Source organism: Cryptotermes secundus, unplaced genomic scaffold, assembly GCF_002891405.2.
Source record: "Cryptotermes secundus unplaced genomic scaffold, Csec_1.0 scaffold401, whole genome shotgun sequence".
Taxonomy (NCBI): Eukaryota; Metazoa; Arthropoda; class Insecta; order Blattodea; family Kalotermitidae; genus Cryptotermes; species Cryptotermes secundus.
Window position 1 is genome coordinate 496,703 of NW_019731223.1, and position 26,989 is coordinate 523,691.

At 41.2% G+C, this 26,989-nt stretch overlaps 2 protein-coding genes across 16 annotated transcripts in view; one reads left to right on the top strand and one right to left on the bottom strand.

The window, feature by feature from the left end:
* LOC111866505 (protein madd-4) overlaps nucleotides 1-26,989 on the bottom strand; it is a 669,679-nt gene that overhangs the window by 429,599 nt on the left and 213,091 nt on the right. For all 15 annotated transcript variants that reach the window (XR_004513226.1, XR_004513225.1, XR_004513224.1 and 12 more), the window contains exon 3: nucleotides 449-451. Coding sequence is in view for 11 of the 15 variants with exons in the window: in XM_033752289.1 (XP_033608180.1) it covers nucleotides 449-451 (3 nt within the window). In the remaining 4 variants the exon portion in view is untranslated. The remainder of the gene's footprint in view (nucleotides 1-448; nucleotides 452-26,989) is intronic.
* LOC117282478 overlaps nucleotides 1-26,989 on the top strand; it is a 144,034-nt gene that overhangs the window by 98,279 nt on the left and 18,766 nt on the right. The gene's annotated exons all lie outside the window — the stretch shown is intronic.

The window sequence follows — 26,989 nt, forward strand, 5'->3', positions numbered from 1 at the left end:
TCCTGCTTTAACAATAGTGGTGCCGTATGCTGTCGGTTATTCAGTCCCGATCCGAGTTTAGGCAGCTGTTTTTAGGGTCAGTATATGAACGGAACTGTTACTGGTTTATGCTGTCTCTTAACCCAATGAAGTCTCAGCTTCTTCTACCACAGTATTTAAAATTTGAGTTCCTACCTCACAGAAAACACATTCCTTTTCCATTAAAATGATAAATCGGTTAATGAATTTTGGAGACATACTCGCTCTTTATTCTTAAAATTATACAAACATATAAACATATTCTTTGGGAAAAGTTTGGAATTCAGGATTTTAAAACAGGTGGTACATATAGTAACCACAGTAGGTTAAAGAGTTAGAGCGACGCCAAGCTGCGTATGTTACTTGTGTGAAACTAAACCCGTCCAAACGTCAGGCGGAGTGATATATTACTAGATTCCATTTGCAGCACGATCTCTTAACAGCTAACAGATCAAGCTCGATTTCGCCCAGCAAGACCCAAATCTCGAAGCCGCCGAGCCGTATCGTGAACATGTTCAAGTCTGTTGCAGGCAGAACAGGTCCGTAGGATTTTCCATTATTCTCTAAATCACAGTACTTGCACCGGATACGTTATATGGCAGAGTAGTGTTCCCAGGGTTCGAACCGTTAAATGTAAAAAAAAATGTTCCTTCGGTCTAGCACAGTAAGGATTGCCTGGTGGTCGGTCGGAGCTATGGGTGCGTTGAAAAGAGCACAAATACATGTAGTTTCTCATAATGCAGTCATCAGTAACACTTGGTAACTTCACCAAACTTACGTTAAAATATGTACGTACCTTCCTCAGAATTTTATTCTTCCTCGCGCAAAACCTTTACCTCAAACCGGAAGACTAATCGCTCTCCGAAACTAAACAACACTTATCATGTTAGTTAAAATAAACGCATTCCTTTGTTGGTATTCTAAAAATTCTGAGTTGTCGTCCAAAGTCTCAGATTTCCTATACGAACTTTAGCTAAAGTAAGACTGATTGGTGTCCATCACAGTGGCTGCGGGGTCTAAGGCACGAACTCTCTTCGCCCGCTCAAGCATTGAGATCGTGGGTTCCAATCCAGCTCGAGGCATGGATGTCTGTGTGCGATTATTCTGTATATAGGTAGTTATTACCCGTCCAAGGAATCCTACCGACTGTGTATAGGATTCACAATTTCATAATTAATTTTGAATGGGAACAGGCCAGAGAGCCTAATACGTCAAAGCATAATAATAATAATAATAATAATAATAATAAGGTTTGCCACGTTTCATTCACTGATATTCTAAAAGAACAACTGAATCCAGTTCATAAATGAGATATTTTGGGAACTGTATTCAGGACCAGACGTTACACAGATCGGAGCAGATCTGGTGTATTAATATTTTGAAGACTAGAAAAGATTCAGAAATATAAATGTACTGGGAAAAATTAAAACTTGAGAGCAGGGCATATATCCCCATAACACGTGAAGTTACATATTCTAACTCCTGCAGTTCAGTCATTACTTGTTCGAGCCTTGAATCCCCTGTTCACTACAACGGGAAAGGCGATTACTATCTTCTGAGATATCAAGCCGTATATTCTGGTAAAAGCTCATACCGCGCCATGTACCAAAAGACAGTAATTTTCATAATCATCGATTGAGAACCTCAAACCTCATAATTAGCTAAGAAAACCTTATTGTCTTATACGTCATGCGACGAACCACCTTGAAAAGGTGTCAGATATGGACAGAAGTAAGTTACATAAGCTTTCCAAAGATATGTCCCGCTCTGAAAACTTCGGGAACTTGACGAACTGTGCAACTACATGTAAAGTTAAAGGATCATCGCAATTCACCTGATGGCACTTTTACCGCACCGCCTTGTACTGCCATCTGTTTGAAACAGAAGTAACATATTCCTCTAAATATGAGGAATAGTACACATTTGTTAATACTCGGGAAAAAAACTGTGGTGACATTTCTGTTGCACTTTAAGAGGAGAGTAAAGAAGAGTTTTTTCTTCTGGACTGTAACGCCATGTAGTCCGTTGAAAGTCAACCGACATTTTGGAGGAACATCTCTCCTACATTTTCAGGAGTGAAGAGTAAGCCAATTAAGCGAGAAACATCATGCAGGCAGCTACATATTCTTCTGAAACATCTGTTGACTTGCAATGGACTCACGGCGTTATATCCCAGAAGACAGACCTCTTCAGATCCACTGCTCTTAGAACTCAAATCCTGCACAAAAGGAGAGTAAAGGTAAAAAGGTAAAGCTATTCCTGTAACAGGCAGTGATGGCCCATAGTCTTGTGAGACGTTGAGGCTCCCACATTTTCTCAGGACAGTCAGCTCACAGATGGCAATAAGACTGTCAGCCTTAAGCGCCGGCCGCCCTTTACCCCCAGGAAGATTCCTGGTACTCATTTCTGTTAGAGGCTGAGTCGAACCCAGGGCCATTGTGCGGCTGGAAGGATTAGGTCAATTAAAAAAGAAATCCACCTCATCGGGACACTAAACGGCGACCTCCCGGCTTGTAGCATAGTGCCTCAAGCAACTACGCTACGGCCTGCGCAAACGGAGAGTAATACAGGATTACCACAAATGATTCATTCCATTTCAAAACATTATTTTGGTCGTCCCGTGCTTTTCCGTTTACACAGACAACCAGTATCCTTCAACTTCCGATACCACCGCAGAATGCTCTGTTTACATGGCGGTTCTTTTCTGTGCTCTGCTGTGAATGCACGCTGCACTGCAATAACAGACGAGCATCTCGCGTATTCCAACATACAGAAACTCTTTTCCAGCTTCGTCACCGTTTTGTGAGGCACTGAATTCGTGCTGCCAACTGGTGTATCATGATACAAACTTGGTGAGTTTGTGGTCCTTTTTATGTATAAATCATATTTATATGTGTATTATTTTGAAAAATATAGTATTTTGAAATGGAATGAATCATTTGTAGTACCTCTGTATATCTAAACAGTACGATATATACTGCCCTTCCCATATTGTATTCGATGAAAGTTAAAGTCAGGTCCGTAGCACTTCTGCTGTGTATTCGGGAGGTCCGGATTGTAAATTGGAGTCCGGAGTCCGACTATCCAGAGAGTAGACTTCTTCATTCCGTCCAGGAAAATGCAGACACATCAACAACGCTTCATTCCAGATCCTTTCTAGTTCACCATTTATTAATCACCATTTTCTATTTACTTTCGATTCATGTTGTGGTCTTCCGGTTTATGACACCGTGTAGTCCGCTGGGTGGGTACCAACATTTGGAACACCGTACTACATGATACCAGTCTACCAGACTACAAGGAGTAGTAATCCGGAATCTGGACCGCTGTGAAAACCTCATATTTCATTTACGTAAAGAGATCTCTGTGTCATAAATATTAATATTGCGGAGATGTGATTTTGCAAAATGAAGGGGCTGTTGACAAAAACGTTTCCCAGAAGAGAGCGCTTTCTCGTATAACTGCTTCACTCACAGCTTCAATTAGGCCTCAAATATCTCACTTATATTAATATTAATTATTCAACAGCTGCGCTTCAGGCTGGCGAACCCTACCATTAAACACTCGGCTGTTGGTTATTTATTGGTCCTAATGGCTAGCATCATTTTAACAGGAATGCTGAGCAATACAGGTCTAATTTGCTCATAATTAAGACTACAGATTTATAGTCATGGTCCGTTCAACGTACTTTAAGCATATGAGGCCAGAAATTCATCGAAATATTATTTATTCTTCACAGAAAATACGGTCTTCGGTCGGTTAAAGCTGTGCTGAGAAATAGTTGCTTAGATTCGTAGGAAGCACACAAATACAGCGTGCAGTGATAATAAATGGCTTTCAATATTGAAGCAGGTGGTACATATATTTACCAATGTGTTTAAGCGGTTAGATGATCAGAAAAGAAAGCAAGATATCTACATAGTGTGTCAATAAATTGTAAAACAGGCACTACAAACCACAAAATTAAATCGATATTGTAGCTAAAGAGATGAGAACAGTATATGGATACGCTAGAATCAAATGCTCGAGCATAGCTTGAAATTATATATATACAGGATGTAACCATCCTCTTTAATTTACGTTCCTTTTATTTGGGGCTGTTTCCCCTCTTCCACCTTTAAACTCTTCAGGCGTTTGTCCGTGACCGTAAGGGTAAGGCGAGTAGGTAGCTCAGTAATTGTCAGTGAGTGAATGAGAACTCAAAGGTTAACGGGTTGTGGGTCAATTGAAACTCTCAGCAGAAACAATACAGGTGTGAAAGAACAGAATAAGTGTTAGTGGAAACTGAAGGATGAAACTTTAACGTGATGCCTTCGGATGCCACAATGCTTTCGCACACCGATCTGAACTCAAGTTGTGGACAATACGTAATTATTTGTTCACTTTCAAAATAAAATCCTGGATAGTGTAGCAGAAATGTGAGATTGATTCTGCAGAAAGAGAAAGGTAAGAAAGACCGCGCCATAGCTCAAGCGGTTAGTCGCTCGCTTCCCACCGCGGCGGCCCGGGTTCAATCAAGTGAGATTTGCGGTGGCCAAAGTGGCGCTGGGGCGGGTTTTCTCCGAGTACTTCGGTTTGCCCTGCCAATCTTCATTCCACCAAATTCTCCATCGTCATAATCAACTGGGGCATGCTACAATAGGCCAATCAGTGGCCGCCGTGCCGAGTGGACCCAGTTGGACTCCACCCACCACTAAGCGAATTAAAAAAAAAAAGGCAAGAACGGTAAAGTTGTCCCTGTGCTCAACGAATTAAGTACTACGCCATGAAGGCGTATGGGGGAGTGGATGTATAGATCCACATTTTCTTGAACTCGGTACTAGCTAGAGGTGGTCAGCTTCACGTTCCGCCCGCTTTACCTCCGGGGGAAAAAGCCCACGGTACACATTGGAAAGGATGTTGGGTGGACCCCAGAGCCGGTCTGGACGATATGGAGAACAGAAAATTCGTGACCCTACCGGGACTCGAACTTTGAATCTTCTGCCGTCCAGCCCGTGGCCAGTCGCTATAGCCACTACGCCACCCCGGCTCCGATTCTGCAAATCGTATTTAGTCTAATTCGAAATGCAGTTGCGTGGGTGTGATAAGTTAGTTCGCGTAATTGCGTTAACTAAAATTGGAAGTCCCACATTTAGACTCAACGTTCATAGACATCGCGTGGACTGAGAAATAGCCGCAAAATCTTCAGTGTGAATAGGCGATGTTTTGGGTGAGATTCGAAGCGAGCATCTCATGAATACATGTCTAGAACGTTACGGCTAGACCAAGCTGCTCGCTCCGGTGGGCTTTATGTCATTAATTAGGGAAATAAAAATTTTCGAGGCTTAACTTCATTCGTTTATTAATTAGTATTATTCGCAGGAAGCACGCAGGCCCGCCATGGCAGAATGTACTATGCATGCAAGAAAGTCCAACAGAAGAGAATGCCAGCGACTGCAACGTACTTCCAGTTATAATGGCTGGATGAGGACAGGGAAGCCTTAAAACGTAAATATCTGTAGCCTGCGTCCAGCACAGAATCCAGAGACTTTGCGTAAGCCATGAAGCACTGTGCTCCTTGGTGATAGGAAGTACAAAGCTACGGTATATTTTCGGAGGTAGGACAATAAACACGGCATTAAAAAACAAGAGAGGAAAGGTCGAGGGTTTGAATATAACTGTAGTGAAACATTACCGAGGAATTCTGAGCAGAAATGAGAGCCTACTTCCTTACTGCTTAGACTTATAATTCTGCAGATTAATTATTATTATTATTATTATTATTATTATTATTATTATTATTATTATTATTAAAGTACAGACGACGTCTAAGGTAAATTTGGCAGATATATTTCCTAACATTAAATTTTTGTGCCATCACCTTATTTATAATTGCCGATGCATTTCTCTGATGATTTATTAGCACCCGCGATCACACCGAAAACTAAATAAAATACGCCATGTTATTATTTTATATTCTACTAAATATTAACTCACCAAATTTTTGTATTTTTAAGATATCTTTTACGTAAATGAAGACGCCCTGCTGTCGTTCCCATAACATAAGTTCGCGTGTCCGCCATATTGTTATTACTGAAGGTAAACAAACAAAAGCATGTTATTCAGTTTGCCTCCAATAGAATAACGTATATAATAAATTCCGTGAAAACTACCGTATTTACGCATGTATAGGCCGCACATTTTTTGCCAAAAATTCAAGAGAAAAACTGGGGTGCGGCTTATATTCGAAATATTCGAAATCACACTTCATTTAAAAAAATATATATTCATAATTAGTAATACAGGGTGTAATACTCCTGAAATAATATTCCAAGAAAATTATTTTTTCTATAATTTCTGTCTGAAAATTGTGCTGCGGCCTATACATGCGTAAATACGGTAGTTAATTGGCTTAAAAATTGAAAGTCACACAGTAACACTCACATACAGAGCATGGCTATGTCGTAAGTTTACTCCCGTTTTCCTGAAGTAATGAAAGTAGGCTGAAAGACATTATGACACCATTTGTAGAAATGATTATTACTACGTTCTAAATCGATTCAATGGGCCTGTTGTATGTTTAAGTCCTCTCAACATGTACAGTACGTTTGTGTAGCCAATGACAATAGTGAACTCGGGACGTCTGCAACGATTCCTTACGACTTGTCTAAATGTTGTAAATTCTTGTATGTATTAATTCCATATGATAGAAGTAAAGGACACTGTTTCAAATACATGCACATATATTTTTGTATACTACAAGCCGGAAGGTCGCGGGTTCAAGTCCAGATGAGGTCATTGGATTTTTTCAATTGACCTAATCCTTCCAGCCGCACTATGGCCCTGGGGTCGACTCAGACTCTTAACAGAAATGAGTACCAGGAATGAATTAAATACTTTTCCTGGATAGTAAAGCGCGGCCGACGCGTAAGGCTGACAACCTTACCGCCATCTTTGAGCCGACTGTCTAGATAATGTGGAACCCTCAACGTTTCACAACCGTATGGGCCTTCATGGTCTGTTACAGGAATAGCTTTTAATTCAATTCAATTCAGTTTGTGTTTATTTACGTACAAACTTAAGAGCACAGATGCCATTTACAAAGTTAGCACAAGTGCATAAAAAATACACAAAAATAATTAAAGAACAAAATACGATAGTTTATATAAGGGCAATAAATTTATAATAAATCCAAGAAAAATTAGAATTAGCATTGACCGGCAAGAAAATAGAATAAGTAAATTTCCAATGGTTATGCCATTGTGGCGAGAAAGAACAGTACAGAAATCATAATAATCACAATAACAATACACCTCGCAGATATAACAATTCTATAAGAAATTATTTGTTACTTCACATCTGTTATATGTATTCCAGTTTTATGAACTGAAATTACGTACCTTCACTTATTCTGCGCTTTCGAATGAACAAGTTGCTAGCGACTCGAACACACTTATTGACTACGTCATCACACTGTACTTCAAGCGCATCTGACTATGAAATACAAATTACAAACAAGATGAAATATATAAAGCCTGTCGAGCGCCACGTATAGGAGTATATTTCAGATTAGTTTCTAAATTCGGATATTTTTCCTAGAAATCTGTGTACTGGAATACTTCACATTCCCACAGGCACGCCGAATGTCCAAGTCGAGTGGAAACTCCAAATACACAGATTTCTAGGGAAAATATTAGAATATAGAAACTTATCTGAAATACACTAGTACTCGTATACGTGGCACACTGCTGATGCATATTAGAATCTCGGCCCTAATATTATACTAAGATTTTTGGTGGTTTTCCTCAGTCTCTCCACAGAAATTTCGGGATGGAAGTCTACCTCAGTTTAGGTCATGATGACTTCCTACTGAGTTGGTTCCGATTCATTATTCCGTATTTGATGCAAGAGGCCGGAGTCTGAGCTACTGGTAGGGCCGTTACTGAAAACATAAACAAGGAAAGTATCGCTAGTGTATGCTGGCACGGGTGCAATATAAAACCTGATATTTACTACTAACCCTATCTTGTAACTTACTTTTTACTCAGCACAGATACCTACCCAGACTGTTCGTGCTAAGGGAACAAGGACCGACACAGGGACAGCAATCCCCATAAATTATATATTATTAAGGGAAAGACGCCGGTTAGTAAGTTGTTGGTTTATTTACAAAAAAATATATATAAGTAGGTCTAATAGCTATCTCATCATCATCATCATCATCATCATCATCATCACTTACGGAGCTGAGACCTTCTTGAGAAGCCGCCAGTTGTGCAGCTACTCAAGAACTTCCCAGCATTTTATGGAACCCGAAGTTTCATTACTGTGTTCATAAGAGCCCTCCACTGGTCCCTATCCTGAGCAAGATCAATCCAATCCATACCATCCCATCCTATCTCTCTAAGAGATTTTAATAATGTCCACCCACCTACGTCTTGGTCTTTCTAGTGGTCTCTTTCCTTCTGGCTGATTTTTATGTTTTTAGACAGTAGACGGGAAGACAAAAGGTTCTGGACTGAACAGTAGCAAACATTACCAGAGTTCAATTTCCTCTAAATTTAAAATTACTGAATTATTTAATTTTTCCTTTAAAAAAATCGGAGATTTTAAAATGTTATCGTTAAGTCCTATATGGAGTATTTTGTTACAGGGATTTCATCCTTGAATAAATATTTGAAATAGCAATGAAGCTAGGTATGGGAGAGAGGTTGCGAGTTGCCACAATAACGATTATATGAAGAGATATTTGCATAATAAAAATATTCATAAATCAGTCCACATATAAGTTTTAGCATTGTTTTAATGAGACTGTGTATGCTTTGTGACGCTAACGATGATCTCTGTTTATATACGTGCAAAAGTCGAGACAAATGGCAAACGGCGGCCAATAAAGTGGTTAACAGCTGTCCACATTTTAGTGATGACTGAAATTTTAACGTTCGCAAGCGACTTCCCTTACACTTGAAGTTAGTCTTAGTGTAGGATAGACCTTACTACTCTCCGATAATCCTATCTCCGGCTCTGTCAGGGTCACTAGGTACATCGTGACGTTACGTAAGCGAGCCGGAGAGGAATATGAGTGTCTTCAGCTTTCACGAACCTGCAAATTTTTAAAAACTTCACATAATCTCTGAACTTCCGTTCTTAAAGCGGTCAATGACATGATATCATTAAGTAAATAAGTTATAAACAACAGACTTTGAAGTACAGAAACAAATTCTTTAATTAGCTGATTGATTATCCACGCGAGATGCAACCAATGTTTCTGCGACGAACTGTATCTGTCCCCACTATCACATCGCTTCCCAGAACCGTGGTTTAACTACCCCTGCCTGTGGAGAGGGCGGGAGGATAACTGGACAGTATTTGTTGAGAGTATGTACACATCTCATACCAAAGTTCACGGTGCAGGGCGTTTATTGGAAAGTTTGTATATTTGCTCAGCTGTTTAAGAAATGCCATTCTCTTACAAGAAGAACCATTAGTATTCACAAAAGCCTGCCACGGCTTGAGCCAACTGAAACCAGTCTACAACCTCAGCCTTCTCTTGTAACATCTACACATAGGCCACCCAAACAGTATCAATCCTGAACGTTTCTCAACGAAAATATATAATTTTCTATCATTCCAATACGTGCTACAAGTCCCGTCCAACTCATCCTTCTTGCTTTGATAACCCTCATGGCAAAATGTGAAGCTCTTCATTACGCAGTCTTCTCGTGTTACTTCCGCCCACACAGATCCAAGTATCCTCCTCACACCCTGTTCACAACACCCTCAATCGATATGAGGAACTGGGGTTCATAACGACGTAACAAAGCAGAAGCATAAACAGTGCTGTAGTCTTGAACGTAACTCCGTCCTGTCAGGGAGAAGTACACGGACGTACAGGTTAGACGGGGTAGTACATTCTTCAAAACCGTCAGTGAACTTCTACCGGCCTAAACGGCGTTAGCACTCTTCATATTAACTAAATAAGCACTATGCCATGAAGGCGTATTGCGGAGTGGACGTATTATTATTATTATTATTATTATTATTATTATTATTATTATTATTATTATTATGGCTCTGCATCCTTTGTTGGGCCTTGGCCGCTTTTTCAGTTCTTGATCCTATTCGCAGTAGGTAGGACTCCATGGACGGGGACTAGAGCCATTGCAAGGCCGCTACCGGCACATGGGACAGCATAAACACAGAATAAACCCTCACAGGCATCCATGCCTCAAGTGGGATTCGAAGTCACAAGACAGTGTTTGAGCGGGCGAAGACAGTTCATGCCTTAAACCGAGCGGCCACTGTGATCGGCATAAACACCTTCCAGTTCATATCACATCAACACGATTTAATTTTAACATTATCTCACATCAAGACAGTGAGAATCCGCCCTAATCACTTGACACGCGGCAGAGATCAGGTCAGTATGATACTGCAGCCTGCTTTAGGAGCATCAGGAAGCGTAAGATTTATGTACCTTGCAACAGCCTCCAGCCATTGCTTTGTACCGTGTACTGCGGCAACCTCTCTGACTGTGAACCGACACCAGCTTCACGCCTCTATACCTTTGAAGAATGAATTGAACATTCAGTTCACACCTCACAGAAAACAAGTCATGTCTCCACTACAACGACCAATCTATTAATGCTATAAGAGAACGTATTACTGTTTATTCTGAAGATCATACGAAACACTCGAACACTCTGAGTGAGAAAACTGCAGAGTGTTTTACGGAAGTAGGTGATACACATAATAACCATTGTGCTTTAAATGGATAACGTTCCACAACAGCACATACCAGGAAAAGGTTTGTAATTAGTATGCAATTTATTTCATCGACTCGGCGCAACTCTTCATTCTGTAATTACAATCCACACGGCAGTATTTCTGAATTGCCAAATACAACATTCTCTGTCCATGTCTACATTTTCTCACGAATTAACCAACTCCATAGAGTTTACTCCTTGAGAAGAAGTCTCTTAAGCAGCCCAGAAATTCTCCTCTTATGAATTGCGATAGTTCAAAGTCGTGTTCACAGCAGCCGCCAACAGACGCTGTCCTGAGCCAAACAGTCCAGTCTATCCTCTCCCACCCTGCTTCGAATTCATAAACTGCACAAGAATTACTGAGCAGTGATGGGTAATTATTACTAAATTTCGACCTATTAACTAACTCAATGGAGCTGAGCTCTTCTTAAGAAGTAGTTACTATAGGATTCTGACGACGGTGTGTAACACACTGATATGTTAGGTTTTTTGGACTTTATCCATCGTCCTGGTTTTTAAGAGGACCTGAGGACGGAAACAGATCCAGTTTCCGAAACGTCGTGTTTTTATTTGTTATCTTAAAAACCAGGACGATGGATAAAGTCCAAAAACCTAACATATCAGTCTTCTTAAGAAGGCGACAGTTGTGTATTTACTGAAGAATGTCCCAGCATTTTATGGAACCCGAAGGTTCGTTACCGTGCTCACGAAAGCCCTCCACCGGTCACTATCCTAAGCCAGATCAATCCAATAAATACCACCCAATCCTATCTTTCTAAGATTCATTTTAATACTGTCCACCCGTCTTGGTCTTCCCAGTGGTCTCTTTCCTCCTGGCTTTCCCACCAATACCCTATATGCATTCTTCTTCTAATTCTGGCTACATGCCCTGCCCATCTCATCCTCCTTGACTTGATAATTCTAATTATACTTGGAGAAGAGTATAAGTTATCAAGCTCCTCATTATGCAGTTTTCTCCAAGCTCCTATCACTTTACCTCTCTTAGGTCCAAATATTCTCCTCAGCACCCTGTTCTCAAACACCCTCAGTCTGACCTTAATGTTATAGACCAAGTTTCACATCCATACAGAACCATATATGCAAAATTATAATATTTTATATTGTAACGTTTACGTTTTGAGGCAGCAGACGAGGAGACAAGAGGCTAACGAAAGGCATAGCAAAGGGATAATACAGAGAGAAAGTTGTCTCTGAGCTTAATTACCCACCATGCCAAGAAATGTTAAGGGGAGTGGAAGTACAGATTCACACCCTCCGTCTCGAATTAGCATCAGGCCTGGCAGCTTTGCTCCTGGAATATGAGCCCGCGGGACCCACAGGACAGGGGGAGGGTTGGGCCCCTGACAGGTATAGACAATTTCAAGCGAAGAAATTTCTCTACAAGAATTACGCAGTACCATACCTGCATTCTTTGAGAGCAATAAATAAAGAGAACGCTCAATGGCGAGGCTACCTACGTATGTCTCTTTAAACTGATGCGTCATCTCTGTTGCTTAACAGACTTCAACGAAATTTGAAACTGGATAACTACAAGATTATTATTTTTGTTTGAATGGGTTCAGTATAATCTCTATTTTACATGAAGCCGAACAAAGCTAAATGAAGTCGAACGATTTTCTCAAACACTTTTCACAGATCAAAAATACATTTATATCGCTAGGATCTGTAACTAATATACAGCTAAGTACACCATTCCGATCTGCTGCGGTCCGTGAATCACTGGTTGATGAGCACCAATTTTCCCGCAGTGGTTCCTCCAACACTACATCATTCCCATTAAGAAAGAATAGGAAGGCTGTTATGATAACATCAGAAAGATAATTCTTATTAATTTTCGGTTGAATTCAACGATTGTCGTATTCACCAGCTCTTCATAGTACTCTATTCGCGGATCAGTGAAAGTTATAGTCGAATTTCCTAAGTTCCTGGACTGATAAACAAGAAGAAAAATAAACTACAAGTGGAACAAAACATTAGATCAAACTTCTGAGCTCGAACCATTGATTTCTGACAAAACTGCACCAGTAAAGAGTGGGCGACTAGCGCGGCGTGGTCCGCCGAACAAAATAACCTCACGACAAAGGGAAATAAATATAATGACGGACTGTTACTAGAATTTATTTGCAGATTTTCTTACTGCCGTAGCATTCATGCACTCAGTTCAATAACTACAAATAAATAAAAAGGAGATAAAATCAATATAAAATTAAAAAAATCAGACATGTTATAAAGTTGGTAACTTTGTCTCTATGCTTACCTATTTAAGCATTACGCCATGAGAGCGTATGGGGGAGTGAATGTCTAGAGCCACATGTTCTTGACCTAAGCATTAATTGGATGTGAGTGGTCAGCTTGACGCCTCGGCCGCTTTACCCCCGGTACCCATTGGATAGGAAGTTAGGTGAACCTCAGAGCCGGTTTGGACGACATGGAAAAGAAAAAATTCTTGACCCTACCGCGGCTCGAACTCCGACCCCTCTGTCGTACAGCCCGTAGCCAGTCGCTATACCGACTATGCTACCAGGCTCTGACATACAGAAAACATAGGCTTAAATAATAAAAGAAGCGCTTGGACACACTTCAGCTTACCGACAGCGAGATGACTGAAAGAGCGGAGAGAAATTTCAGGGCTCTGATAGTCTCAAACGCGCCATAAATTGCTGAAATTTCGTGTTTTAGGTGTGAATTGTGAAACTATGGATGACTTTTAATTAATAGTTTAACAGTCAATAAACAATAAGGCTCTTAATTCCTTAATAAACATGGCAGACACCACTAAGAATAGTTGAACAAACGAACATGCAGAGCGGAAACAATAATGTATTTGTTACATTTGTGTACTGCATCAGAGGACGTCTGAATATTTTTAGCTGCATTTCTGTTTCTTCGTGACTTGAAAGTAGCATCTGTGTCCGTAGCTCAGACAATGATTCCTTAAGTGGCAGGATTATTAGTGAAAAATGAATTGGGACCGATTGTAACAGTTCGAATTTAAGGCGGATATAGAAACATTTTTCTCCACGGCGCCCAGACCGGCTCTGGGGTCCACCCAACCTCCTACACAATGGGTACCTGGGGCTCTTTCCCCGGGGGTTAAGTGGCCGGGGCGTGAAGCTGACCTCTCACCTCCAGCAAATGCCGAGGTCAAGAAAATGTGGCTCTATACATCCACTCCCCTATAATCCTTCATATCGTAGTGCTTAATTAGTTGAACACAGGGACAGGCAAAATAACAAGACGGGTTAGTCTCATTATTTGCGTAAGAGAGAACATGGTATCTTTTTTGCATGCAGTTGAAAAGTAAGACACTATACCGCGTTACCCAGAATCTGAGATCTTAGCACACCATGGCTTTATTTTCTAACTAGGAGAAATCACAGATTGTCTCTCATGCAAATGAAATGTGGGAAGGCCCAGGAGCGACGCTTTCAATGGTATCCATCTCGTATCTGGTCTTTAAAAGCTAGAATTGCTTGGATTTTTGTGTTCAATTGGAAGATGGAGAAACTTAGGACCTTCAAATTTTTTAATATTCCCAATTGGAATCCAAAAGAGAAGGTACAACTTTAGGGCTCCCCAGATCTGAGAGGCAACGTGTCACGAAGACCGAGTTTGGAGGTGACGCTGCAAGACGTGGCTGTCGTGTAAGTAGGTGCTGTTCAGCTTCCAGATTGAAATTTAAAATCACTTAACATTCCAAGCCGTTACCTTCATCAATTTCCTTACCGGGTCAACTTTTTTCCGCTATGTTACAATTTACGAAGCCGAAATCTAACTAGAGTTCGGTAGGCAATTATGACATAAAGTAAGTGTTATGTTCTTCGGGGTGTGGGCGTGTAGGTGCCAATAAACAGCCACACAGAGACCATCTTTGTTTTTTCGTGTTACGGTGCAGTGCAAACTTGTGCCTACTCTTCTACACGAGTCTGGTCGTGAAGGTTGAATCCACCCTAAATCTGTGAACTTCTTTCTGGGAGACTATTGACGTCCAGGCCAAACTCTATAGCTCGATATTACCGGACCAGCTTGCCACAGCTCCTAATTCCAGAACCTTCTACAATCCCAACCCATCATAAAAACTAAAGGATCCAAATTAGACGGCCACGAACAGAGGAAGAAATGGTGTGGAAGGTGGCGTAATCTGATGTAGGGCCTAGAGACACGGATTTTCCCTCAAGGGTCTGAGAAAACCACGAAAATCATCACTGAGGATAACCGGTCTCTGGGCTGCGACTTGAAGTGCGCCTGGTGCTTGCACTTCCAACTAATGTGAGGACTACATAATGACGCTCTCCTCTCACACCCTCCCGCAGCCCAACTCACAATTGTGATGATGAAAAAGGTTTCATGAAGAAATGTATTCTAATTTCTCATGTTGCCAAACTTTATAGAGTATATTCTCGCAGATTTATTTTATAATTTATTTTGTTGCTCAATCGATTATGTATCAGCATCAATTTTGCGTTTGAGCCAAGAACTGCTTAGCTAGATAGATCTTTAGCAAGATAGAACTTTTCCTCATGAGACTGGTAATTGCATTACTCATTCTATTCCCTCCTCTTCTTATTGCTCTTCTTTCGACTTCAATAGACGACGTACAACCTACGCCCATGCGATATTTAAGTTAACGCTGCCGAAGGGCAAGACTTAACATGATTAGCCGACCATATAGAGAGGTCTGTCATATTCAACCATCGCCTTCTTAACATTAACTACGTGAGTTAATATTAAATAAACAGAATTTATCACTTAAACCATTTTGGAATTAGTTATTAGTTACTTAATTGGGGAGAATGTGGAATTTAAAGCTACAGCAAAAATTTGGTGCGCGCGGCTAGAAACAATTTAATCGCGATAGACGTTCAGGGTGTAGTTAAATCACGTTGCTACTCAGTGGCTCTGTCATTGTGCATGTTTGCGTGTAATTAGGTAACAGACTTTGCTTAATAAATGCAGTTACATTACATTCGCCCATAAGTGAACGCAGACATTTCAAGCAACAACTCTTTCTAGGTGAGGCACGCGGTGACGTAGTCGGTTGCAGCGCTATGTTACAAGAAGGAAGGTAGCGGGTTCCATTCCCTATGTGGTCATTGAGTTTTTCAATTAATCTAATTTTCCAGCCGCATTATGGTCCTCGTGTCTACTCAGCCTCTCACAGAAATGAGTACCGGGAATCTTTCTGGGCGTAAAGGGCGGCCGGCGCGTAAGGCTGACAAATTCACCACCACCTGTAAGCAGATTATCTATACATTTTGGGAGCCTCGACGTCCTACAACCCTACGGGCCTCCACGGCCTCTTACAGCGATAGTTTTTACTCTTCCTAACCGTAAAATCATACAGCTTATTTAACATGTATTCTCAAAAGGCACACTCGTTGATTCCTTATGGACGAGACACGTCCTTCAGCAAGATAAAGTTTTACCTTAGAAGTCCAGCTCTTGTTACAAGAACATCCGCAGGACAAGCCTAGAATTTTCAGGCAAGAAAGCGGTTGTTGTGCTTATAAACCCTAGGCGTACGACAGGGGAAATCAGGATCTACTGCAGACACTAACATAATGGACCGCATTAACCAGAGAAATATAAAAGGTGAGAGTATTCGAGGGATCGCAGTGTCAAAGTTCATGTAGTTTTTCACAGGAAACATCCTTGGTATGGGAGGAAGACAAGGACCGATCCCTAAATACATGTCAGGGAGGTGAGGCACAGAGAACACATCCACCACGGCGGGACACGTGGTGGCAGCAAGACTCACACATCTTCTATATATGAAATTGGCCGCTGTAGTTAACGCTGATAGGCGTCACAAGAAAGAGACCCATATTTCATGCCTTTATGGTAGCACCCACAGACGCCATTTACGACATGCGGTGCAAGCGGTATTCGAAACCGGGTTATTACAGCTAATATTCAGCTATGTTCTTATAGGCAACACCCGTCATTACATCTGGCAGACAGCGCTGGCACTCACCGAGTGGTCCGGAACTATGCACTGTGTCAAGCAGTGATTCGTAAAGAGGTTCACTACATGCGTGCTAACGAAGTTAACAAAATCTGTTCCGCACATGAAATCGCTCTCATTCGATGCCCCACAATCTCTGCAGTTGAGACAACTCTGTTATAACTTAAAGTAAATTGCAGTAGTAACTATAAGCTCCATTTGTTTGATGGTTAAAAAATATTGCATGTTGCCAACAGAGTGTATGTACAATGTTCCATATAATTCTCAGAATAAACAGAGATTATTTCCCTCCACAGCATTAATTCACTGACCTTTGTAAAAGGGACACAGTGTGATTTCTATGAGGTAGGAACTGAATATTTATATATTATTGAAATGAACTTCAATATTTGAGAACACAGCTAAGAGTGCCCGAGATTACTCATTAATAAAAATAATAATAATAATTCAATTCAATTCTTTTCAATTCAATTCAATTCTTTATTATTAATGTGCTGAGTCAACAGCCGCAAGGCCAATTACAGTTATTATTATTATTATTATTATTTTACAATTGCAGCCTGCAAAATAAAATATCCGTATAAGGATTTGAACGCGTGGTCATTGGTGCACGAGAATTCTTGAGCTAAATTGCATTTAATTATTCAATTTTTAATTTTCACTACCTATATGACAGCTGGAATAGCTCAGTCGGTATAACGATAGGCTATGGGAAGGGAGGCCGGGGTTCGGATCCCGGAAGGGGTAAGGTTCTTCTCTTTTCAATGACGTACAGACCAGCTCCGAGGCCCACCCAACTTCCTATACAAGGGGTACTTAAGATTTTAAGAGGGCTGTCTTCCAGGATATAACGATGTGTAGTCTGGTAAATTCAACCAACGGTTCAGAGAAGCATGCGAGGTGTTTCTCCAAAATGTCGGTTGAATTTTACCGGACTACACGGCGTTATATCACAGGACACAGAACTCTACATAACCACCCCTGTGAGAAACTTAACCTTTTACAACTTTGGGCTTTATGTGCTTAACGTGATGACAATCACAAATAAATAAGCTTAACCCCTTTGAAGAACCAAAACAACGAGGCGTGCAGTCTCTAGCACAGAGGTTATCGGTCATAACTCGATTAACCAATGTGACCAAGATTTTGCACAGTCATTCCAGCCGCATTCCGAGATACTGCGCCGAAAAAAAGAAAATTTCCAGTGGTCTAAATATTTAATCCTTATACAACTCTATCTGACTTCAGAAAAAGACTAAAATATACTAAGAATTGGTCTAGAAATTCTTTCTGGTTTATCAGTCGCCATGCAATAATTTTCGATAAAGAGCGATTCATCGCCACTGCCACCAGCAGGTGCAACGCAAGTGACTATGCAGTATACCGAATGTCAGGGTTGAGTCCACACCATATCGGAACGGAGGCCAACTGTCCTGACTAACGCTTTTCGTGGCTCTCTTCAGTCCCTCTAAGAAATGCTGGGATAGTACCACAAATTATGCAACAATCGCCTCCTTCCACGTCCTTTCAAATTCATTATACATTAATCATCTTACCATTCGATGGTACATAGTCTCGGCGTCGTTAACTAAATAATAAGTACAAAAGAAAATAATTAAACCATATATTTTGTCTTGGAGCCGATTACAGAGCCCGCGCGGTCTTCGCCCGGTAGACCAGTGGAATCACGGTTTCGAATCCCACTCGAGGCATGAAGGTCTGTTTATTCTGTGTTCGTGCTGTTCTGTGTGTAGGTAGTGGCCTTTCGACGGGCTGATCCCCCGTCCAAGGAGTCCTACCGACTGTGTATAGGATTAAGAAACTGAAATATCAGCCAAGATCCAAAGGGCTGTAGGGTCAAAGAGAGAGGGAGAAATTTTGTAGGGGCTCCTAAAGAGAAATTAACTGGACAGTGTGGAAAAAAGTACATCGGCGAGCCTAAAATTTGAATTGTACACGTGAGATTTCTAGGGCAATTAAAAGAAGGCGAATGAGATGGGCGGGGCGTGGAGAAAGGTAGAAATGAGAAATATGTAAGTCATTTGTTCAGAAAGCCTCAAAAGGATGGACCACCTGGATCTTGCAGGAATGGGGTGTGACACTCTGCACTAGGTCCAACTGACTTAGGGTGGAGTCCAATAACAGGAGTTTCTATGCAGCAAACCACTAAGGAATAACTTTAACATTTAAGTAACTGTCACCATTTCAAGAAAGATTCTGCTCCAAGAGTTGGTCGCTTTAAGGTTCCAACGGATTGAGATCGTTCAGTGCAGCTTAATGCTGCGGGAAAATATTACATGTCCATAAAAGAAACAGGGAACGTCTAACCAGGACAAATGTGCTTGAAAATCACGTTACTAGCTGCGTGTAATAAGGCCACGATACAGCTCAGGCGGTTAGTCGCTGGCTTCCCACCGCGGAGGCCCTGGTTCGAATCCGGGTCTGGTTATGTGGGATTTGTGGTGGACAAAGTGGCAATGGGACAGGTTTTCGCCGAGTACTTCGGCTTCCCCTGCCAATTTTCACTGCAACAGTTGCCCCACAAACACCCTCATGTATCATCTGGGGCTGGTACAATATGGCATTAGTGGCCGCAGTGCCAAGTGGACTCAATCTCCCCCCACCCCGTTAAGAATAATAATAAAAAAAATTCGTGTAATACACGTGTGTGAATAAAATCTCAGTAAGTAAGCAATTTACAAAACTGTGTGGCTTACAGGACCGCGTCTGTGGTCTAGTGGTCAGAGTTCCTAACTATAGATGCAGAGGTCCGAGTTCGATTCCCGGCGCTACCAGATTTTCTGAGTAGTGGGTCTGGAATGGGGTCCGCTCAGCCTCGTGAGGATAATTCAGGAGCTATTTCAAGGAAATAGCGAGTCTGATCTAGAAAGCCAAAATAGACTGCTGTGGGGATTCCTTGTGCTGACCACGCGACACCCTCTATCCGCTAAAGTTGGCACTAACTTAGCCGACAAGCGGCAGTTGCTCGGTCGGTATAGTTCGCTTGCGGACTAGAGCCACGGATTTTTTGTTTTTGTTTCTTGTGGCTTACAGTTTATACATTAAGCCCTAAACAACGTATCATATTACCTTCTGAATTCGTAATTGGATTCTGCTGTGGTAACTTAAATTACAAAACATACCTACTTATCTATTTATTTATATCTGTGGTTCAATTAAAGACATTGTTAACAGCTCAGACCATACAGTGTGGACTAATTTCGTGATTAGTCAATAATGATGAAAGCTGTCTTAGGTGATTTCGAGGCAACATAAAGTTGTCCCTGAGCCTAATTAACTAAACATTTTTTTTTCCTTGGCACTACAGCCCCAGTGGGCCTAGGCCTACTTCCATGAACTTCTCCGTTCGCTTCGGTTTTTCTAGATTTTACACATTCGGTAGGACTCCTTGGGCTTGTGATCAGCTCGTCGCAAGGCCTCTACCTGTACACAAACACAGAAAAACGCACATACACATACATGCCCTGAGTGGGATTCGAACCCACGATCCAGGTTTCCAAACACGCGAAGACAGTACATGCCTTAGAGCGCTCGGCTACCGTGACCGGCAATTAACTAAACAATACTCAACGAAAACGTAAGGGGGACGAAGATACAGCTCGGCACTAGATGGAGCTGAGTCATCAGCTCCACGCCAGGATCGCTTTACCCCCCGGGGTGAGCAAGCACAGCCTGTCTCCGGGCATAGATTTGAACCCAGCATCTCTCACTAAGAAGCAGCAATGCTACCCATGCAGCTGCCTATGGATTTCAAAGTAGAATACTTACCAATAAATGCAGATTGATGTGGGATCGATATGAACAAAATACTTTGAATTTTGAAGAAAGGAATAAACCTTTATTCTCCGACCCCTGTCTCCTAAGTTTCTTGGAACAGAACGAGAAATATAAATACGGAGAAGGGGAGGTTATCTCCAGCAAGCTTTCTATGGAGTGCATTCGACTGAGCAAGGAAACAGATATGAAATATCGGGCAGTTCAAATACTAGTAGAACTCCATGTTTACAATGAACCGGTCCTTGCGAGTCAACAGGATGAGGCATGGTTCACTCTGTCGGTCTGCAAGAATCTTCTTGGTAACGCCCGAATCCAATTTGAACCAGGATTCTTCGCCTCACATCAATTTACTCTGTAATAATACCCTACTGTTTTATGACTCTGGTTCTTTTTACAAAACACCACATTATTCGTCAGAGCCGTCATTTCGTTAAGTTAACATCCCCCAGAGGCGATCAGAAGACAGAACTTGGTAGCACTGGTAGACGCCCTTCAACATGGCGACCAGCTAAACAGCAGTGGCAACAAAAACTATATCGAGCAGTCATGCTTTTCTGAATGGATTCGCTGCATCTTCCTGTCTCTGGTAGATTGGGCATCGTGTGGCATTGGCGAGATAATAGGTGAATTAGGTCTACTGTGATCGAATGAAGCCGCATATTGGTGGAAATGATTCCGTACTGAGAAGTTTGGTGTTCGAAGTAAGTCTCTAATTGATATAGTTAGGTAGATTCGAAAAGGTTCTGACAATGGTGTATAATACTCAGAATTACTGGATTTTTGCATCTTTTTCCATCGTCCGGTATTCGAGAGACTAGAAAACACGATGTTTCGGAAACTAGATCTGTTTCCGTCCTCAGATGAAATGGGAGACACCTACTCAGTTGAGTCCCTTAGAAAGAGTTAACCTCGATCACTGGACAACCCCTGTCAGATTCACACAGCTATTTATTCACCCGAGATCAGGCTAATTCGACGGGATATAACAAGAAAATATGCAATAAAATTGTGATAGAGCACGCGCATGCGTGGTATAGCTGGGTTCGCGAGTATCGGTAACAGGCAAAGTATTATGAATCAAAAAAGTAACAAGTTAGGGAATGTATGCAAAATGTAACAATTCTGGCATTTTCTTCCTTTTTTGTTTAATTATCGCGAAGCCCATAATAAGAACAGAAAATTATAATGGAAATTAAAGTGTGTTCAGTTTTCATTAAAACCTGACAAAAATAACAGACACTTCACATGACGACTTTTGTGCATTTTTTTGTCGAACGTAAATGGATAAACATTTATCTTAGCGAAAAATGTTTAAGAAAATGACTTGTGACAAAAATAAAATATATATTTTATGGGCGATACAGTTTTCCTTAAGTCTTAAGAGTTTTCGAGACAATTAAGAACGAACCGCGTTCTGTGAACGGATTTGTATTGATGTCACCACCGCTAGAATTTTAACTGAATTCTAGGACTTATTTCTTTCGTGGGTTCTCCGTGTTTTATATATATAATTCTCCAGATAACTAGTTTCAGAGGTGGGCAAGATGGGTCTTTCCCGAGATCTCGTTAATGAATTATGGGTGATCTAACGGATCCGTTCATTTAACCTATTCACTTTATCCGTTTAACGGTAGGAGTGGATGTGTTAGAGCGGGTACTAGATTTTACAGGTTGTGGCATTTAAATTTCATTAGCATTTTGATTATAATTATTGGGCTTAGTGATATAAATAAAGAAAAATTGAAATGTAGTTGTTGATGATGATGATGATGCTGTTATTAAATTATGTAAGTTGGTTTCGATAAAGAAATGTGGTACCATATACCACTATTCGCTTTCAGCATGGTAAATCTACAAAAATAACAATTAATTGAAATACAAAATTATGACTATTAAATTAAAAGTTCACATACAAAAGTCATAAATAAATAATAATAGGTGTATAAATAACAACTTTCCAGTAATTACTTTTTGTTTTTTGACATTTTTTTATGTTCAACTAAAAATGAAAGTAAAAGGCACTACTTATACCTTCTGGGATATAGCGCCATGTAGTCCTTCGAGAATCAACCGACGTTTCGGATGAACTTATCGTCTCCATCTTCAGGACAGAAGAATAAACCGAGAAAGAAACTAGCGCGAATCAGGTAATATGTAGTCTGCTGCTCGTTTGTTTCTTGTTCGGATTTTTCTTCGACCCTGATGGAGACAGCATGTTCCTCCGAAACGTCGGCTGACTTTCAACGGACTTCACGGTTCTATATCCCAGAAGCTAGTACTCTTCATAACAATCGCTGCAAGGAGCTCAATTCTTAGGAAAATTAAAGCTCTAAATAAAAGTTGTATACGTACGTATGGCATATGAATGGATTGAGAAAACTGTGAATGTACATCTCTATAAAGTAAACAGAGATAAAAATGACGAGAATAGAATTCCTACCTACCTACCGGTCAAAGATAGGTTGACGATTGGAGAGAGAAAGTGAAACCTGAGAGATGAGCGTTGACAATTGACGGAGCAGACAGGTCAGTGGACGGAGGCTGGTAACAAGAGACACGCTGGCTTGTCAATGCCATCGGCCATTGAACGAGGACTGCAAAGAGCTCACTGGCAGAGCATTATTCTAACCAAAATCCTATAACAGGGGTTCTCAACCTTTCAGAACCTGAATCCACAGTCTCCCTTCCTTATCGACTCAGGCCTCATGGTTTAGATGACGGACATATACTATATCGAAACTTCATGGCAATACAGTAAGTAAAGTAAAGGTATTCCTGTAACAGGCGGTGGAGTCCCATAGGGTTGTGAGATGTTGAGGTTCCCACATTTTTCTAGACAATCGGCTCATAGATGGCGGTAAGGTTATCAGCCTTACGCGCCGGCCGCCCTTTACCCCCCAAAATATTCCAAGAATATTCCTGGTACTCATTCCTCTCAGAGGCTAAGTCGACCCCAGGGCTATAGTTGAGGCTAGAAGTATGAGGTAAATTGAAAAAATCCAATGATCTAATCGGGATTCTATCTCGAGATCTTCCGGCTTGTAGCATAGTGCATCAACCAACTACGTTACCGCGTGCCCCCGGGTTCGGATTGGTAAATGGATTTATTAACGACCTACTGGTCGTAACTACACTTACGTATTACATTACTGCTGATTTATACAATTTACAATCACTCTCGGTCTATTTCCATTAGTCTTCACTGTCCGTTTCCTGGCAACGGAATTATAACACAGGAACAATAAAAGTCTCATTAAATTACACACTCCCAATATCGACGTACTACAGCACATGTAACATCACGCACTAAGTCTTCTAATTCTTCTTCTGGCCACACTGCTGTTCCCTTGGAACTTCGGAGCTCAAGTGAAGTCCAATATTACTCACTCCTCTATCTTACGACTGTCCGCAAACGACTTTTGTTGTCCCCTATGAACCTTAGGTGCGGACCTATAGAAAACACGTCACGTGGTCGCTATCCGCTGTTGTGTGGCGTCACCGCCTACCCGGAAGTGTGTTTACCGAGCCGTTGCTTAGAAACGGGTTGCATAACCCCATTGTTCCACCGCTGCTCGGCAATGACGACATAAAAAACCAGACTCATCTATTTTTGCGTGTTGGACCGTGTTTACAGAGCTGTTGCCTCGCAAAACGTTTATCAAATCCGTTAGAATATTTAAATGCTAGTACGTTACAGCTTATCGCAAACGAGTTTTCGTATGTTACTGAATACGTTCCTCTATCAAATTTATTTGTTGTTTCTGTAACACTAAATATTTTATTTAGACGGTAGTTATTACCCGTCGGATGCGGTCCGCGGGCTGAGACCCCTTGCTCAACAGCGTTTACCTCTTCTAACCTAAAGTTTACAGGCAGAGATGAGGGGTGTCGTAATCAAGAAGGCAGTGATCAGAAACTGAAGCTTATTTGTGAGAATTCCACAGCCATCTGTGCTTCATGTCCCCTCGCAGACCATCTCCGCGCGTGATCTTGGTAATTTTAAAGTGGGCGCTGCTAATACAACTGACTGGGCAAAATCAACGATGGATCTCTAGGATCGAAACCCGAACCTAACCGGCCACGTAAATGATCAGTTCATTTTGACTCATTCGTTCATGAACGTTACATCTGCAATTCGGTTGTGTCTAGTTCAGTGACCGTCGAGGGAACATTGCAATCTGGAAGGAAAATCGATTTGAATGCGAAATAAAGCACTCTACATTTTAGAGCTGTGGATATGAAAGAGCCCATTAACTGACGAGGTAAGGACTCCAGAGTGCGAATTGGTTGATAACAGGTTCTTCCTTACGTCAGCCTCCCTCCTTCCCAAAATATAGGTGCAAACACAGCCCCACTACTTGTCACACTTCACTTCTCATGCGCAAGCCATAGACCACGTCTAAAAATGACCTTTATTTACTAGATTATCAACAGAAATGTAAATCAGGGTCAAAATTTTTACGGAATTGCAAAGCAATAAATTCAGAGTTATCTGTGCTTCGCCTTCTCATCTCAGTTCCGTCCTGCCAAATGTTCGTCTGAGCATGTCAAGCAGGTGCTGAAAGTATTACTCACCTTTCTAATACTTGTTGCTTCACATCTGAATAAATACATACACACTAAATACTTAATATATATATATATAGGAATGACGATATCTCTATTTGCAACAGCGCAATAGGAGCCGACTGATACATCGTCTGTACAAGTACAGCAGACATACTTTCGTGAAATTAAGGTATTAAATTTCACCTTTATGTAACGATGCTAGGCCAATTGTTTGTTCTTTGATTTGGCCAACTGTTTACCCGCACCAAGATCTGTATAACTTATTTAATCCGTTCCTCCTATATGTTTACGGTGTCCATGTTGTTTCTCTTTTATATTTGATCATTTTACAGACGGTAGGACCCCTTGGACGGGTGATCAGCTAGTCGCAAGGCGTCTACTTAAATATAGGACAACACAAACACAGAATAAACACTTACACATACCAAACATCCATGTCTTGTGTGGGATTCGAACCCACGATCCCGGCTTCCGAGCGAGCGAAGACAGTACATATTGTACTTTAGACCGCTCGGTTACCGTGACTGGCGATTTGTATAGCGCTGAATGCATATATGAATTGAATGTTGCGATGCTGAAAACGTTGATGCAATTACATGTGCATCATTTCCGGAACGGTGACATCCAGATTACGAGACTTTTTCACGATTAAATCAACGACACCGAGAAAATGGACAAATGAAACCTCTGTCACGTGTTCAAGCGGAGTTGAGTGTGTTCGAAATACGTAAACACCCTGGAATTAATTCGTAAGATAAAGTTGGTTAATGAAAATTGTATATATCTGGTATCTCGGCGAACCGATTAACCCTTCCTGCAGCACATGAGATTGTGCAAAGTGAAGGCCTACGCCCAGTCAATTACAGCAGGGTGAACAGTTCAACGCCAGAATCGAGTTTGATCGAAGTACACAACTGTAGAGTGAGCACCTAGACTTTCTGCATCGTGTTCTGTTGAGCGACGAGAGGACGTTCTCGAGGCCCTGCCAACAAATACAATGAAAGGACACTGATCATTCCAGAACTCATATGTTATCCACTAAGTGGTTTCCAAGTGCGACAGAAAATCAATGAGTGTGCCAGCAAAATACTCAAATGCCACAGCTCCCTGCTTCCAACCGGACAGGCTATGTGCATGAGCCTACAACATAGCCCAGGATGAAGAGTTTCTAGACTTGTTGGAAGTCGTCACCTTGCACTTGCGCCATCAATACAGGATGAATCATTGTGGAAGGACTGTAAGATGGTGTTTGAATGCAACATGTCCAGATCGATCGAAAGCGTTAGCTCCGCTACCTAGCCTACTAGATTAACTGACCTCTACCCGCTGAATTTCCTTCTGTGATGACACTCTAAAGCAGTCGTGTAGAGTATGCTGACCAATCGTAGAACATATTCGACCTGACAGCACGGTTGTGGCATCGTTAAAGCTTCGGGATTTGCTGAGTAAATTTCGTATTAAGTACCGGAGTTCTCTATTGGGCCATCGGTAGGAAACAGGAAACTGACCGGAAAGTTGCACTTCACGTACAATAGATCAACTACGGAGGAAGTTGAATATATTGGGAATAGAACTGAACACTTAGTCCAGATTGTTATTGTATCAATGTTCAAGTTACCACCACCCAGATCAGAAGCAGAATGGTTTGTAAAATATACCTCAATATCCGGTAGATGTGCTGGATCGAATCACGTAACTGGTTAATTGCAATAAACGTCTGATGATTTTCGATGGTAATGATTAAGTACAATGCATTATTATTATTATTATTATTATTATGTTCATTACAATTATTCTCTTGCTCTTGAGTTAAAATTACATACGTTATGTACTAGGAGACATCGCCTTGATGCTCTCTTTCTTATTCAAGTTT